The sequence below is a fragment of the Rhinopithecus bieti genome, unplaced genomic scaffold (genome assembly GCF_001698545.2).
Source record: "Rhinopithecus bieti isolate Rb0 unplaced genomic scaffold, ASM169854v2 scaffold_10354, whole genome shotgun sequence".
Lineage (NCBI taxonomy): Eukaryota > Metazoa > Chordata > Mammalia > Primates > Cercopithecidae > Rhinopithecus > Rhinopithecus bieti.
The window spans coordinates 710,013-726,122 of record NW_016806491.1 but is presented as its reverse complement, the minus strand read 5'-3'; the positions used below and the strand labels follow the sequence as shown (position 1 = coordinate 726,122).

The 16,110-nt window shown below is 39.9% G+C and overlaps 1 protein-coding gene across 1 annotated transcript in view; it reads right to left on the bottom strand.

The window, feature by feature from the left end:
* MDN1 (midasin AAA ATPase 1) overlaps window positions 1-16,110 on the bottom strand; it is a 196,929-nt gene that overhangs the window by 52,661 nt on the left and 128,158 nt on the right. Inside the window, 11 exon segments of the mRNA XM_017876823.1 lie at window positions 446-833; window positions 1,202-1,416; window positions 3,695-3,865; window positions 4,426-4,552; window positions 4,879-5,110; window positions 5,465-5,675; window positions 6,697-6,817; window positions 7,038-7,195; window positions 11,606-11,739; window positions 12,894-13,009; window positions 14,026-14,158. Coding sequence (XP_017732312.1) covers window positions 446-833; window positions 1,202-1,416; window positions 3,695-3,865; window positions 4,426-4,552; window positions 4,879-5,110; window positions 5,465-5,675; window positions 6,697-6,817; window positions 7,038-7,195; window positions 11,606-11,739; window positions 12,894-13,009; window positions 14,026-14,158 — 2,006 coding nt within the window.

Genomic DNA, 16,110 nt, shown 5'->3' with positions numbered 1-16,110 from the left:
TGCAGTGAGCCGAGATCATGCCACTGAACTCCTGCCTGGACGACAAAGCCAGGCTCCGTTTCAAAAACAAACAAACAAACAAACCAAAACAAAAACCCAAATACCCAAAACTGAGCTCAGGCAGAGAGAGTCCAGAAATAGTGAGAGATGCCACTATTTCTGACAATGGCTCAGGTTTTCTACCTGCCCTCTGCCCACTGCACCTATTGGCAGAGACCTCAGAACCTTAGGAAGGGCTCCTCCCAGAGCCTGAGTATACTCAGGGGAACTCTCAAAGGGGAAAATACAGTCTCTCAAACAGACTCCTGGGAAGTCACAGGGCAGCTTATGCAATATCATGCTTCTGATGATATGAGCACTCAAAAGGGAATAAAAGGAGTAATACAATAAGCAAACCCAGCACATCAGTGAGGCAGCCCGTGCTCCAAACTCTTGCCTTCCATACCTCTTCCTTGGCGTAATTGAGCTTGTACTCCCTCTTCACCGCAGGGTCAAAGCGTGCCTGGGGAAGCCATGTCTGAATTTGGAGCAAGCCGAGGCTCACCCAGAGGCTCCCACGCTGGGCTGCCTCAGGTAGGCTCCCCTTACTCTCCCCTTCACCAAAAAGGTGGTGCAGGGAGGTGAGCAATTGGCAGATCAGTTCCTTGGGCAGCGCCTCCTGACCAGCCATGTCCCCAAGTGTCTGGCCCACATGCTGGAAGGCCTGGCTGCTCCCAAGCAGCAGCTGCTCACAGTTCTGCATGTACTCCTGCCGCCGGCACTCTGGTAGCAGCTCTACTAGGCCTGCCAGGTGCCGGAACAGCACCTGCCCCTGGAGTTGGGAATCCGTGCGTCTGTGGGGACAATAAGAAAGCACTGAAAGGTTTGTACTGTATCAAAAAGCATTCCTTTTCATACACTATAATTCTCTCAAGAAATGATAACCACAGAATGCAGCATCAATATGTGGAGGTGAATTTCTGTTCTCACATGGTCTTATTTGGTTGACTAAGTTCACCCTCTTGATCACAATACGCCTAAAACTGACAGATGAACCAGCCAGTTCATGGTCGCCTGAAAACATGCTAATTCAGGCAGAAAATACCCTCACTTCAAACACCAGAAATAGCCACTACAGAAGGAAGTTCTCACTGGGTCTTTGCTCCATGCTCTGGAGAAAAGATAGGAACTTTACAGTCTGCTTTCCAGGACGAGGGAATACCTGAATTCTGCTACTGAAGAGATAGCCATGTTAGTCCAAAGCATCGAACTGATGTCCTGGAGCTGCTGGGTTCTCTCAACCCACTCTCCTAGGGTCACGTGAGAGGAGGACAGGATGGGGAGGCCACTCACATCCCAGGGACTTGCTCTCCAGCTGCTGGTTAAGACTTCAAAGCAGCACTTAGAGAATATGGGTCTATTGAGATTGCCAGGGCCCTAAAGAACAAGAAAAGAGTCAGTAACTTTTAGAAATTAACTAAGACAATTTCCAGAAGCAGCATTAGGGAACCTGAGAGGAAAGAAAGAGACAGTTCAGGTTGCTTGGAACAGGTAAGCATCACTCAGAGATTGGACTAGAAGAACAGAATGGGTTACTATAACTTAAATGAAAGTGGACTCCATGCTTTAGGAAATGAGCAATGGATGCTTTAGCAATGCATGAGGAAAGCCTGCAAACCTAGGAATCAGGGAGAACATTCTTGCAGAAGGGAAAGAGACACTGCAGGCAGATGAGAGCCAACTTAGGGTGCAAGTAAAGGAGTAAGAGACAAATTTAAGAGCCAGGGACAAAATGTCCTTAGACTGTCTGTGCTCCTTAGACTGTTAAATGGGACACAGTAATAGCTGTCCACAGCAAAGGGTTGTCAAAGGGTGACAGCCAAATGCGTGTGATAGTCAACTCTGTATAATGCCATACAACCCTCAGGGATACAAAGTTTATCACTAAAGGCTTTGAGAGGTGTTTTATAATCCATTTTGATAGTGCAAAAGAATGGAATAGAGTTCAAGTAAATCCGAAAACATTTGGGGCAATAAGGCATTTCACATGAGAGTGGAAAGGATGAATTAGTCAAAATGGTGTTATTACATCGCTTTTGGATCTGTTTGTATAAAAGAAAAAATTTGCATCCCTAGATCATAAAATAACATATACAGATGAAATAGATTTGAACATAAAATAAAAATATAGGAGAAAATAATGGAAAATAGTTTTGAACTCTTGAGGCGATGAAGCAAGACATTTTTTAAAAGTATGACACTAAAGTCAGTAAGTAGAAGGGACTGGCATATTTGGAGGGAAAAAATTATAAAACTTGTGACATATAAGAAAACAAACTTGAGAGACGACAGAAAACTAGAAATATACTTCCAACCTATATTGGACAAAGGCTTAATATCCATAATATATAAAAAGATCTTCAATAGTAAACTAACGCTGAACAACCCTTTTTTTTTTTTTGAGACAGAGTCTCACTCTGTCACCCAGACTGGAGTGCAATGGCGTGATCTCGGCTCACTGCCACCTCCGCCTCCCAGGCCCAAGCAATTCTCCCGCCTCAGCCTCCCAAGTAGCTGGGATTCAGGTGCACACCACTACCACCCAGCTAATTTTTGTTTTCAGTAGAGACAGGGTTTCACCATGTTGGCCAGGCTGGTCTTGAACTCCTGACCTCAAATGATCCACCCGCCTCAGCCTCCCAAAGTGCTGGGATTACAGGTGTGAGCTACAGCGGCCGACGAACACAATTTTTTTTTTTTTAAAAAAGAACGAGTATGACTGGAAAATTCAGAGAAGAACTAAAGGGGATCAATAAATGTGAAAATATGTTAAATCTTCACATTTATCAAAGAAGTGCAAATGAGTTCTTTTTAACTATATGACAGAAACAACTGGAAATGTTTGTAACACCTAGTGTGGCAAGCAGATGAAGAACAGGTCCTCATCTCTATGTTAAAGGAAACTTAACCTCACTGTGGTCATCTAGGACTTCAGGACTTCCCTCTTCACTGGCTCTTCACATCTTTAAAAAAGTGAAAAGCAAAAACCACATCTCCAGTCTAGTAATAACTGTAATTGTGTTTTTAATGTGTAGACACTCTGACAAAGGATTCAATTCTAATTCTAATAACTTATGCACAGAAATGCTCCAACAAGTGAACAAAGACATATACTAGGATAGTCAATGTGGCATGCTTATTATAGGAAGAGGGAGAAAATGCAAGAAACTTAACACTTTATCAATAAGTGATTAAATAAATTCAAGCACATTGATACAGTGGAGTAACTTTTAAAAATAAGCTGGAATGACATACACATTTCTATTACATATATGTGTACTTATTTTTGTTTACATATGTATTTAATATAAAAAAAATACATAAACAGGATACAGAGCAGAGTGGATATTTCTAATGAATTATATATATACATATATCTGTACTGTTTAAATGTTTTACAGAGAGAAAATGTTTTCATTTGAAAAAATATAGACTTTTCAATAAAACCTTTTTTGACTTATCTCAAAATTTCACAAATTATTTAACATGGTATACTTTTACTGACAGTACACTTATTTAACATCCTGTAGAAAATAAAGTGTTGCAATCACCTATTTAGTTACTACTCTATGCTAGGAATAAATGTTTATTGATAGATCCATTCAGAAACTCTTTTGCCACTATCAAACATTTTTTATAATTTAGACCAACAAACCTTCAATGTGGAGTCCAAAACAGACTTGGGTGCCTCCCTCTGCTGCATACCAGGCAAAGGGTTCCACATTAGCCAGTACTCTGGATTTGTGGTCACAGTACTGTTCCAGAAAGACATAAACATGGAATTAAATAACTCGGACCACAAAGATGTAATTTCTTCAGGAGACACCTAGAAATAAAGGAATAATTAGGTGAGAGAGAATATTTAAGAAAGACTCCATAAATCAAGTTATTAGGTCCTCTTTCTTCTAAGACCCATCTAAAACTATCATAAGTTTAAAGGTAATAATCCACATTTTTCTGTTTCTCTGCCTCCCCGGTCATCTTGGTCAAGGAATGTGACATGTTTACAGTTTTATTTAAAGCTGTACTAATGAAATTCTATTAACCAGAGTGTACCAGTATTCACATTCAATTTATTAGAGAGGAAGAGTAGAAAATACTCTCACAATGTATTTTTGAGCAATTGGGAAATTTTAAGAAGCAAATATTTTCATCTCAGTTAAATGGAAACCAAATGAATACTCCCGTGACAAGAGTTGTAATATACCCTCATAATTACTACGAAAGAATATTTAAAATTCTTCCCTTTAAGAGGCAATTCAAAAAAACCTGAGGTTTCCAACATGGAATTTTGAGAATAAATAAAATGTTGTGCAACCAGTTTGTCACAGAAAATCTAATCAACTCGTAGTGTAAAGGAGGCTTATGTCTCGTTGTGATTTTTACCTTCTGATGATGCAGCAAGGACCACAGATCTCGAAGCTCTTGAGGTGCAACTGGTGTGTGATAAAGACAAAATGAGATGAGATGACTTATCTCCTCATTTATCTGGGGTTGTTGATTTTTGCTGCATCTGTTCCAAAAATAAAGAGGGAGAGGGTGGGGTATGGACTATGAATGAACTACTGGAAAGCTGCTACATTAGGGAAAGTGTAACATAAAACTTACATTTATCTAAAAATGAACAACTCTACTGATAAAATTCCCAGTGACTTTTAAAGCAAAATCAAAACTAGCAAAAAACTTTCAATAAATTTTGGCTTTCCAAAATGGCAAGTCACTTCCCTCTGCTTCAGCAACCATCCCCATCAAGTCTGTGGTTTGTTTATGGGTATAGGATACACAGAATAATCAAGAAAAAAAGTTCCCGCAAGGAAAACAACTGAAAGCATGGTTTACCTTCTGAGACAAGTTTGTGCCATAAAATCAGCTGTCACTTTGTACTGCCAAAGCATAGCCAGGTACTCCATTGCAGGCCACAATTGAACACTCCTGGCGAGGTGGATTACAGAGGTCAAGTCTGGATGGGACAGGGAGGAAGCTTCACCATGCTTTTTCTCCAGAAAACCAAGTGAGAGTCCTTTGGCTTTCAGTTCTAAACAGTGAGCATGCACAAAATTCTTCAACTCATCTGGACAAAGAGACAAATGCTGTATTAGAGCACAGTGGTCAAGAGTACAGCCTCTAGATTCTCAACAACCTGCTAGGTGACTGCAAGCTTAACTTCAGCTAACCAGAGTTAAGTTCCTTAACCTGAGCTTTGAGATTCTCATCTCTGAAATGGTATTAATACCCACATGATTCTACTGATGGAATTAAAAATATATGTGAAGTTTAGCCCTATGCCTGACACTTCTTTAAAGGTATATATACTTTACCCCTCACATTACCCAGAAAAGAAAAATCTAAGGGAAAACTTATTAGCTACCAGCAAGAGGATATTTTCAGAGCATCTGTCAGCTAGCCAAGTGCTAGAATATTTTACCTAGGTTGACATCTTCCAAAATATTAGCTCTGAGGATCAATCCCCAGGCTTGCAGGAGACTTTTCTTTAATGTCCATTGAGAAGCAACCACTTGGAGACGATTAAGGTCTTCCTGCCATCCACTCTCCCCAAGGGCAGGCATCTGCTCCCTGATGGCAAGGACTTTGTTAAGGACCTTCAGTTGTGAAAAACACTCCACCACTAGCTTGTCCTGAAACAACAAAACCCACAAGAGCATACTATAGAACACAAATGTGGTTTTCTTTAGTAGCCTATACAGGTCTCAGAATAAACTTATGATATATTCTTAATGTTTCCAGAAAACAAAGGACTTGTTTATTCCTGTTGGTGTCAAGAGATTTTACAGTAGTAATAAAGTTAACTGTCTACCCAGACTTAAGGGTCTCAGGAATAAGTAAGATGATAATATGTAGCAAATTACTAAACAGGATTCATGGGATAGAGTCTGCCCTCTTGTTATCTGCAGGTTCCGCATCAATTCAACCAATCGTCGGTCGAAAATATTCAGGGGGAGGCAGGGTGCGGTGGTTCACGTCTATAATTCCAGCACTCTGGGAGGCCAAGGCGCGCGGATCACGAGGTCAGGAGATAGAGACCATCCTGACTACCATCTTGACTAACACAGTGAAATCCCATCTCTACTAAAAAAAAAATACAAAAAATTAGCCAGTCGTGGTGGCGGGCGCCTGTGGTCCCAGCTACTCAGAAGGCTGAGGCAGGAGAGTGGCGTGAACCCAGGAGGCGGAGCATGGAGTGAGCCGAGATTGCACCACTGCACTACAGCCTGGGCAGCAGAGCGAGACTACGTCTCAAAAAAAAGAAAAACATTCAGGGGGAAAAATGGATGGTTGCGTCTGTACTGAACACATAAGGCCTTTTTTATCTTGTCATTATTACCTAAGCAATCCAGTATAATCACTATTTACACAGCATTTACATTGTATGAGGTACTGTAATTCAGAGATAATATAAAGTGTACATAAGTTATATATACACGCAACGCCATTTTATATAAGAGTCTTGGGCTTTCCTGGATGTCTGTATCCAAGGAGAATCCTGGAACCAATCACCCCGAGATGCCAAGGGAAAACTGTAAGAGTTATGCTTTGAAGACAAGGATTAATCTTATACAGGGTCAGTTCCCAAGTTCCAGAAGGACTTCAGAAGAAGCAGTCAATTTCTTTTTATTTACTAAATGCTTCCAGGTGTACCTTAAAAGGAAACGGTCGTCCCAGGAACTTCTGCAACTTCTTTACACCAGCGAAGCCACCAGTCTGGCTCCCCAGACAATTCTGAATATGTTCTGAGACAGTCTGAACTTCTTTGTAGTATCTAAAGGAGAACAAGGGCAGAAGGGAAATAAAGAAAGGGGGAAACGCTACACAGTAAGAGAAGCTACTAATACTTTCCTTTTTTTTTTTTTAATTGTACATTTACCAATATGCCAAGTAAACCAAAATAAAGGAAAAAGAAGCAGTTTTGGTTCCAAATCTTATCCTTAACATCATCTGTCTGTAATCATTGACATTATTACTCTAAATAGGAATCTTACTTGTCTTCATAATTCATCAGAAGTTGGGGGATCTGGTGGACCAGATGTTTTAAAACCCAGTGCCAATGGAGTGCAAGAAGGGCCAGACCTGGGGCATCTACTTTTACTGTGTCGGCTACAGTCCAAAACCGGTCCCGCCACCGCAGAGAACCTAAGATCTAAAAACAAAATCTCTTAGATAAGATGGCATGAGGAAAGACTAAAAAAAGAAGAAAATATAAAAACAAAGTGAACCAAGACTGCTCACCAGCATCTCCTGGGAAAAGACACACAACATAGACTATAATTGCTAATTAATGCTCAACTTGCATAAATGAAAAGTCTAAGACTGGACTGGAATATAGGTAGGAACATTAAGGCAGACAGAGGAGGCTACAATCTTTTCTCTTAGTATTTATGCTTAGTTATAGCATAAGTCATTAGACAAAATGGAATTGTTGGGTCAAAGTATAGGTCATTTTATAAGAAACTACTAACTGTATTCCAAAGCAGCTGTACCATTTTGTACTCCGACCAGAAGTGAAGAAGAGTTTCAGTTGTTCCATTTCTTTGCCAATACTTGCTGTTAATGATTTTAACTTTAGTTTTAATTTTAATTATATTCTGGTGGATGGTACACCTCACTGTGGTTTCAAGTTACATTTCTTTGATGACATTGCAATTTTTAAACTTCTTACTGGTCATTCATATAACTTCTGAGAAGATACTCTATTCAGATGTCTTGCTCATTTTAAAAACTGGGTTGTATTATAGCTAGTTTATGGAATTTATGTGTTTTGTTAGCAGTTTTTCCCAGTATATTCATTTCCTCACAGTACAGTCATAAAGGTATCTATGAAGAATAGAAGTTTTAAATTTTGATGAAATCAATTTATCAATTTTTTTTTCATTTAGAAAGAATCCTAAAAAATCTTTGCCTATAATTAGATTGTAAAGATCTTCTTCTATGTTTTCTTTTAGCCAGTTCATAGTGTCAGTTCTATTTTTAAAGGTTTCATCCATGTTGAGGTAACTACATATAATGTGAGGTAGGGGTAAAGGCTTTTTTTTTTTTTTTAAGACAGCGTCTTGCTCCATTGCCCAGGCTGGAGCACAGTGGCACAATCTCAGCTCACTGCAACCTCTGCCTCCCAGCTTCAAGTCATTCTCCTGCCTCAGTCACCCAAGTAGCTGGGATTACAGGTGCCTGCCACCATACCCAGCTACTTTTTTTTGTATTTTTAGTAGAGACGGGGTTTCACCATGTTAGCCAGCCTGGTCTTGAACTTCTGACCTCAGGTGATCCACCCACCTTGGCCTCCCAAAGTACTTGGGATTACAGACATGAGCCGCCGTGCCCAACCAGGCTCATTTTACTTTATATGGACATCTAATTCTTCCGTCACCCTTTACTGAATAGACCATTTTTTGCCATTAAATTACCTTTGCATATTTAACAAAAACAAAAAACAAAAAAAACTGACCATATGTGCAGAAGGGGGGTGGGGTCTATCTGTGAATCCCCTCTTTTATTTTATTGGTCTAAATGTCTATCCTTAGACAATACCATACGGTTTTGTTTAATACAGGGTTGCAATGCAAATCAGGTAATATGAGTCTCCAACATGGCTCTTTGAATAATGTAGTTTTACAGTAACATTGTTTCTAGATTGGTGATTTCCTACAGTGGTTCCATGAAGTCAGAACTATTTTCATAACATCATGTTATTTGTCATTTTCACTATGATGACATTTACAGTAATGGTACAAAAAAAGGACTGACAGGCATATTATGACTATCTGACAGACACTGCATTGAAAATCAATGATGTGAACCTGTTACTTCAAGAAAAACAATTGAGAGGCCAGGTGCGGTGGTTAACGCCTGTAATGCTAGCATTTTAGGAGGCTGAGGCAGGCGGATCATCTGAGGTAAGGAGATCCAGACCAGCCTGGTCAACATGGTGAAACCCTATCTCCACTAAAAACACAAAAAATTAGCTGAGCGTGGTGGCACGAGCCTGTAATCCCAGCTACTCAGGAGGCTGAAGCAGGCGACTCACTTGAAACCAGCAGGTGGAGGTTGCAGTGAGCCAAGATCGCACCACTGCACTCCAGCCTGGGCAAGAGTGAAACTCCGTCTCAAAAAAAGATTGAGAATATATGTTGCCATGATAAAATCTGAGCTTTTAAGCAAAACTTAGCATTCTGGAAAACTGGCCGGGAACGATGGATCACGCCTATAATCCAAGCATTTACGGAGGCTGACGCGGGTGGATCACCTGAGGTCAGGAGTTCAAGACCAGCCTGATCAACATGGTGAAATCCCGTCTTCACTAAAAATACAAAAATTACCCAGATGTGGTGGTGTGGGTCTGTAGTCCCAGCTACTCAGGAGGCTGAGGCAGAAGAATCGCTTGAACCTAGGAGGCAGAGGTGGGCAATGAGCTGAGATCATGCCATTGCATATCGCCGCATGGCGGACAGGAGCAAGATTCATGTCCCTCCCAAAAAAAAAAAAAAAAAAACAATCTGGAAAAGCCAGAGTTTGACGAGCTTCCTGGTACGATTTTGTCCTGAAAATGAGATTTGTGATTTTCACACAGCATGCATTATTCTTCTATTATATTTATATTGAGAATGGAACAATGGTTGGCCGGGCGCCAGTGGTCAAGGCCTGTACATCCCAGCACTTTGGGGAGGCCGAGACGGGTGGGGATCACGAGGTCAGGAGGATCGAGATCATCCTAGGGCTACACGAATGAAACCACCATCCTCTACTAAAAAAATACCAAAAACACTTAGCCGGGCGAGGCGGCGGTGGCAGCGCGCCTGTAGTCCCAGGTCACTCGGGAGGCTGAGGCAGGAGAATGGCATAAAACCTCGGAGGCGGAGCTTGCAGTGAGCTGCAGATCCCGGGCCACTGCACTCGCAGCACTGGGTGGACGAGAGTAAACTCCGTCTCAACAAAAAAAAAAAAAAACACAAAACAAACACAAACAGGATGAAATGTAGCCCAACTCAGTGAACAAATATTTTCCACAGTTACCAACGCACACGCGCTATAAAAACTAAGGCAGGGTCAAAGTCCATCCAAGGTGCAAAGGCAATATGGCACAAATTTTTTTTTTTTTTTTTTTTTTTTAAGACAGAGTATTGCTCTGTCCCCCAGGCTGGAGTGCAATGCACGATCTCGACTCACTGCAACCTCTGCCTCCTGGGTTCAAGCAATTCTCCTGCCTCCTGAGTAGCTGGGACTACAGGTGCCCGCCACCATGCCTGGCTAATTTTTTGTATTTTTAGTAGAGACGGGGTTTCACCATGTTAGCCAGGATGGTCTCGATCTCCTGACCTCATGATTTGCCTGCCTCAGCCTCCCAAAGTGCTGGGGTTACAGGTGTGAACCACCACACCTGGCCGTGGCCAGTGAATTTTAACACGAGAAGTTCACTGATTATTTGCTCAGATTCTCCATTGCTAATAACCCTTACAAAACTATTTGTCGTTTTTGGTGTGCCATCAAATAAAAATATTTGAAATTATATGAAATGGTTACTAAAATACTCCTCCCCTTTCCAATCTCCTAACTATAGGAGGCCAGTTTTTCTTCATAAACTTTATCCCAAACAACATACTACAAGAATCCATCTTCTCACAAGCCAGACATACAGAGATTTGCAGGAATGTAAAACAGTTCCATTTCTCAATTTTTATTTTAGAAATTGCTATTTTTTATTGAAAATAAGTTATTCATATTAACATGAAATTCTTTGCTACTGTATTTTTAAGCAAATTTATGGGTTTTTTAATATTTTCAGATTTAGTTCTTAATACGTAAAACTGACAGATGTAACATCTTTGGGGTTTTGAGAACCTTTAAGAGTACAGAGGCAGAGATCAAAAAGTTTAAGACTGGCTGCTCTACTTTACTAGACTTACTACAATAATCTGGATTAAAAACTCCACGTAACCCACATGTAACAATAATGTCTAAGAGGACTTAAGTGGATTAAAAAATAACTGTTACAATCTAACACAGGTGAACAAATAAAAAACTGTAGTAGATCCATGCAATGGAATACTACTCAGCAATAAAGAGGAATGAACGACTGATACATGAAACCACATGGATGCATCTCCAAATCACAATGCTGCATGAAGGAAGATAAACAAAAACGTATATATACTGCATAATTCCACCTATAGAAAATACAACTGATCCACAGTAACAGAGAGTAGATCAACGGCTACCTGGTTGTGGGTAGGAGCAGGAAAGAAGAAAATATAAAAAGGGAATGAGGAAACTTTTTGGGGTGATGGATATGTTCATCATCTTGACTGTGATAATGGTTTCACAGGTGTATACATGTCAAAACTTACACACTTTAAATATATGCAGTTTATAATATATAAATTATACCCCAATAGATTTTAAATATGTGTATAGGTATATTTAAAACTGTTAAGAATAAATTTCTTGAATAACATTGGGCATATATCAACACTGAACTTAGTCTTAGCCCTAAGAATCTTTATACCAAGAAACATAAATTTTGTTGTTTAAAATAAAACAAGGTGCAGTTCCTTACCTCATATACAATGGCATCAGACACCACTCCCTGGGAGGACTGTACCCAGAGCAGAACTAGTGCATCACAAAGTTCAAAAAAAGCAGCAAGATTGACCACAATTTCATGGGGCAGAGTGTGATAGCTCTCTGGATCTGAGAGTCAACATAAATGAGAACATTTCATCAGATTTAAAATAATCTCTGGACATTTTCCAAATAAATTATAATCTACAACTTAAATGTTATTCCCAGTACAAAGGTCAATTTTGAAAGAGCAAAAGCAAATTCTTCACCTACTACAGGTTTTGTGTCTCTTACCTGAAATGCTTAGAAAATCAGAAGTCTTTCAGATTTTGAATTTTTTTTTTTGATTTTGGAATCTTTGCATATACATAATGAGGTATCTTGGGGATATACATAGTCCAAACTTTCTATTTTACAATATTTTTAATAATTTTATGCATGAAACAAAGTTTGGACTGCATTTTGACCATGGCTCATCATATGAGGTCAGGTATAAAATGTTCCATTTGTGGCATGATGTCAGTGCTCAAAAAGTTCCCAATTTTGGAGCATTTCAGATTTCAAATTTTCATATTAGGGATGTTCAATCTGTATTATTAAACTTGGCAAATGAGGCATGTATACCTACAGATGTAAACAATGTCTCACTGAAAAATGCAGATTGTAAAGAAAAAAATGTATATTTTTTACAAGTATTTAAGTATAAAATGAAAACTAAGTACATATGTTTAGATGGATAGTTAACACCAATAGATATGAGAAATATAAATGAAACTATTACTAACAGTAGCTGATGTAAAGATGAACTTTTCAATTTTATACTTTAATAGTTTGAATTTTTTCCAACAAGCACAACTATCTTTTCAATTAACAAAAAATAAAGATGGGAGATATACTCCCTTCTACAATAAATGCTTATGAATATGCACTTTTTCAGCCGACAGACCTAGTTTTCAAGTGGCTCTGTTACTTGCTAAAGATGTGATCTTGAGCATCTCCGTGTCTCCCTGTCCTCACTAATAACATGGGGACGTATATCACAGGTGGCTATAAAAAGTAAATGAGATCAAGGACACACAAAAAGCATTTAGCTAAGCACCTGGCACAAAGTAAGTGCTGAGTAAATGTTAGCCATTACTATTGAGTAAGGGGACATGTTTAAAATCAGGCCAGCAGATTAAAAGAAACCAGTAAACAGCAGCAGCTGCTGAATATGCCTCAACTTCAGCAACATTATGCAATCAGATACTTAATTAGAGAACACAAAAGGTAAATGTTCTTACCTTGATGGAATTCAAAGGACATTCTCAAAACACTATCTCTTAGCTTTTTGCTACCAACAGAAACCAAATTTGCTTCAGTAAAAACCCGTTTTTCCCGATCAAGATATATGATTGTCCTGGAATGAGATTCAAAACACATAACAAATAGTTATCGGTTAATAACATTTTCAATCATATCCTCTATTTGCTGGAACACTTGGAACATCAGGGTCCTTCATCCTGCCGTTCCTCTCCTGCATCTGCAAATCCTGGACTAAAGAGATGGAGATGAAAGTGGCAACTACTAAGGTGAAGGGAAAGAAAATCGATGGATGGAGAAAGCTGGGTCTAGGCAGACTGTCAGGCCTCGGTCTGCCACGATCTGACAAACTGCACTGTGAACTCTTCAAAGTGGCCATGGTAGAAGTGGAGGAGTTGGGGGAGTAGTGGAGTAGGGGCTGGTAGCTTTCAAGGCAACCTCTGAGGTACACACTATACTTGTGGATTCACTTTGAAAATTACGTAAATTCATACGTGAGTGTGTACGTAAGTATGGAGGTGTTATTATGTCTCCAACATTTGAGGACAGGAAATGATGTGGACAGAGAGATGGCTGAGGAAGAGATAAGTAAAAACAAGTAGGTGAAAATGGGAGGAGCTGCTAGGAATTAAACAAAAACCAGGCTGGGCACAGTGGCTCACACCTATAATCCCGGCAATTTGGGAGAATGAGGCAGGTGGATCACTTGAGCTCAGAAGACCAGTCTGAGCAACATGGCAAAACCTCGTCTCTACAAAAAAGTACAAAAATTAGCCAGGTGTGGTGGTGGTGTGTACCTGTAGTCCCAGCTACTTGGGAGGCTGAGGTGGGAGGATGGCTTAAGCCCAGGAGGCAGAAGTTGCAGTGATCCAAGATTATGCCACTACACTCCAGCCTCAGTGACAGAGCTAGACCCTGTCTCAAAAGCAAAACAAAAACAGAAAACAGTAGAAATATGATTATCACACGATAAAGGCAATCATGTCCAACACCCCACAATTTCTCAGGTTCACAAAATTCAACACACATAAGCTGTTTGACAGATTCTTAGGAAAGGTATAATCTGAGAAGCCAGTGAGGCAAACAATGCCCAGAGCAGCAGGTTTCACTTACTTGTTTGCAGCTGATTCTAAAAGGGCAAAGAGCTGGTCAGGCTGGTCCGTTTGTGGGTCAAAGTCCATCAAATTTCTAATCATGTCCAGAGCCTGCATATTCCATCGGGGGTCCAGAGGGATCACAAATTCATCTAGTTTAAAACAGAACAAAACAAAATCAGAAATATTGGAGTTAAATTCCTTGCCTGGGAAGTTTCAGTTGAATATTTTCATTGCTTTACTGTGAGCACATTGAATCCTGATGGGGAAGAGGCTGAACCAGTAAACACCATGAGTTTCATCCCATAATACTAGAACAGCAGGGTTTAATAGCTTTTACACTCTTTCTTTTCCAAATGCAAAGTATCTATATGTACTGAAAGTTCATCCCAATGCAGGATATAAAGGTAATCCCTACTAGAACACAACATTCCAATCAATGAATTCACTTCCTGATATCACACTAATCCATGGGCTAAATTACACAGTGGTCACCATTAGCTTTAAAAAAAAAAATTACGTACATGGCAGAAAACGAATGAATACACCTATCTGTTTTCATTAAGAAAACAAGGCAATTTTTTTAAACTTAAAAACAATTTCTCTATAATCAGAGTGTGCCTGCTGCTGTGGCTGCTGCTGCCCCACAGTCCTCTGGCTCACATCTGACACAACTTCTGTGAAGCAGCAGGAGGAGACTGACACTCTCCAGAAGTTGTGAAAACCCAAGGAAGGGAGGCAAGACACAAAAACGGTAGCATTAAGTTGAAGGTGGCTGGCAGGACGGTTCAGTGGAGCACTTTAAGTTTTAAAATCATCCACCATATAGTAGACTACCCAGACTACCCAGGACATACTGTGAACAGCAGGTACATTAAGGAGGGAACCCACATTCCAACGCTTAGTAAGATAAAAAGGTTACAAAACTGAAAAGGACAGTTAGAGTTAATGTGTTCCAACAGACAAGTGATGCCTGCTGAAAATGAAAGCTGCTACTGTAGAACTGTGTTTGTAAAAGTTACAATCCTCTCATAGTGGAAAGCCATGACTTAGTTCAGCCACAACTTGACTAGCAAAGTATTGTTCTCTATTGTTTGATTTCTTCCCATTCACTCCATGATCTTTAGTGCACATAAAGGAATTATTTAGCACAAAAGCATCATGCATTATTTTTTTCTAAATCAAATGGCCAGTGGCATATTTTGATCAACATCAAATGAAGATGGAGGTAGAAAATTTTACATCTGGTGTTGTGAAAATGCCCATTTTCCTAATTAATGCTTGTGTCAATCAAGTTAATATTACACTGTTCTAGGAAATGTTTATTCTCTCATTCCTTATTTAAAAAAAAAAAATCGGCCGGGCGCGGTGGCTCAAGCCTGTAATCCCAGCACTTTGGGAGGCCGAGACGGGCGGATCACGAGGTCAGGAGATCGAGACCATCCTGGCTAACACGGTGAAACCCCGTCTCTACTAAAAAAATACAAAAACTTAGCCGGGCGATGTGGCGGGCGCCTGTAGTCCCAGCTACTCGGGAGGCTGAGGCGAGAGAATGGTGTAAACCCGGGAGGCGGAGCTTGCAGTGAGCTGAGATCCGGCCACTGCACTCCAGCCTGGGAGACAGAGCAAGACTCCGTCTCAAAAAAAAAAAACAAAACAAACAAATAATAAAAAAAAAATCTTGAATACTTCCTTTGATCAGATATCTTAGATGTCTATTTCTGTCATCACTATGGTTTTATAACTTTGTCATCAAAGCTTTCTCAGAGACATGGTCTGGCTCTGTTGCCCAGGCTAGAATGCAGTCAGTGGCACTATCACAGCTCACTGCAGCCTCAAACTCCTGGACTTAAGCAATCCTCCTATCTCAACCTCCCAAGTAGCTGGACCACAGGTACAAGCCACTGCATCTATCATTAAAGTTTCATATTTTCTTAAATTAAATGACCCTGTTTAACTTTCCTTTAAGTCAAATACCTCGTGGTTTGAAACTCTTCCTACTAACAATACTGGTAAACAACACAAAGTTAAGGGTGGAAGGGACCTCAGAGAAATAAGAGCTTAATTCCCCTAGTTTCTTTTTTTTTTTTTTTTTTTTTTTTTT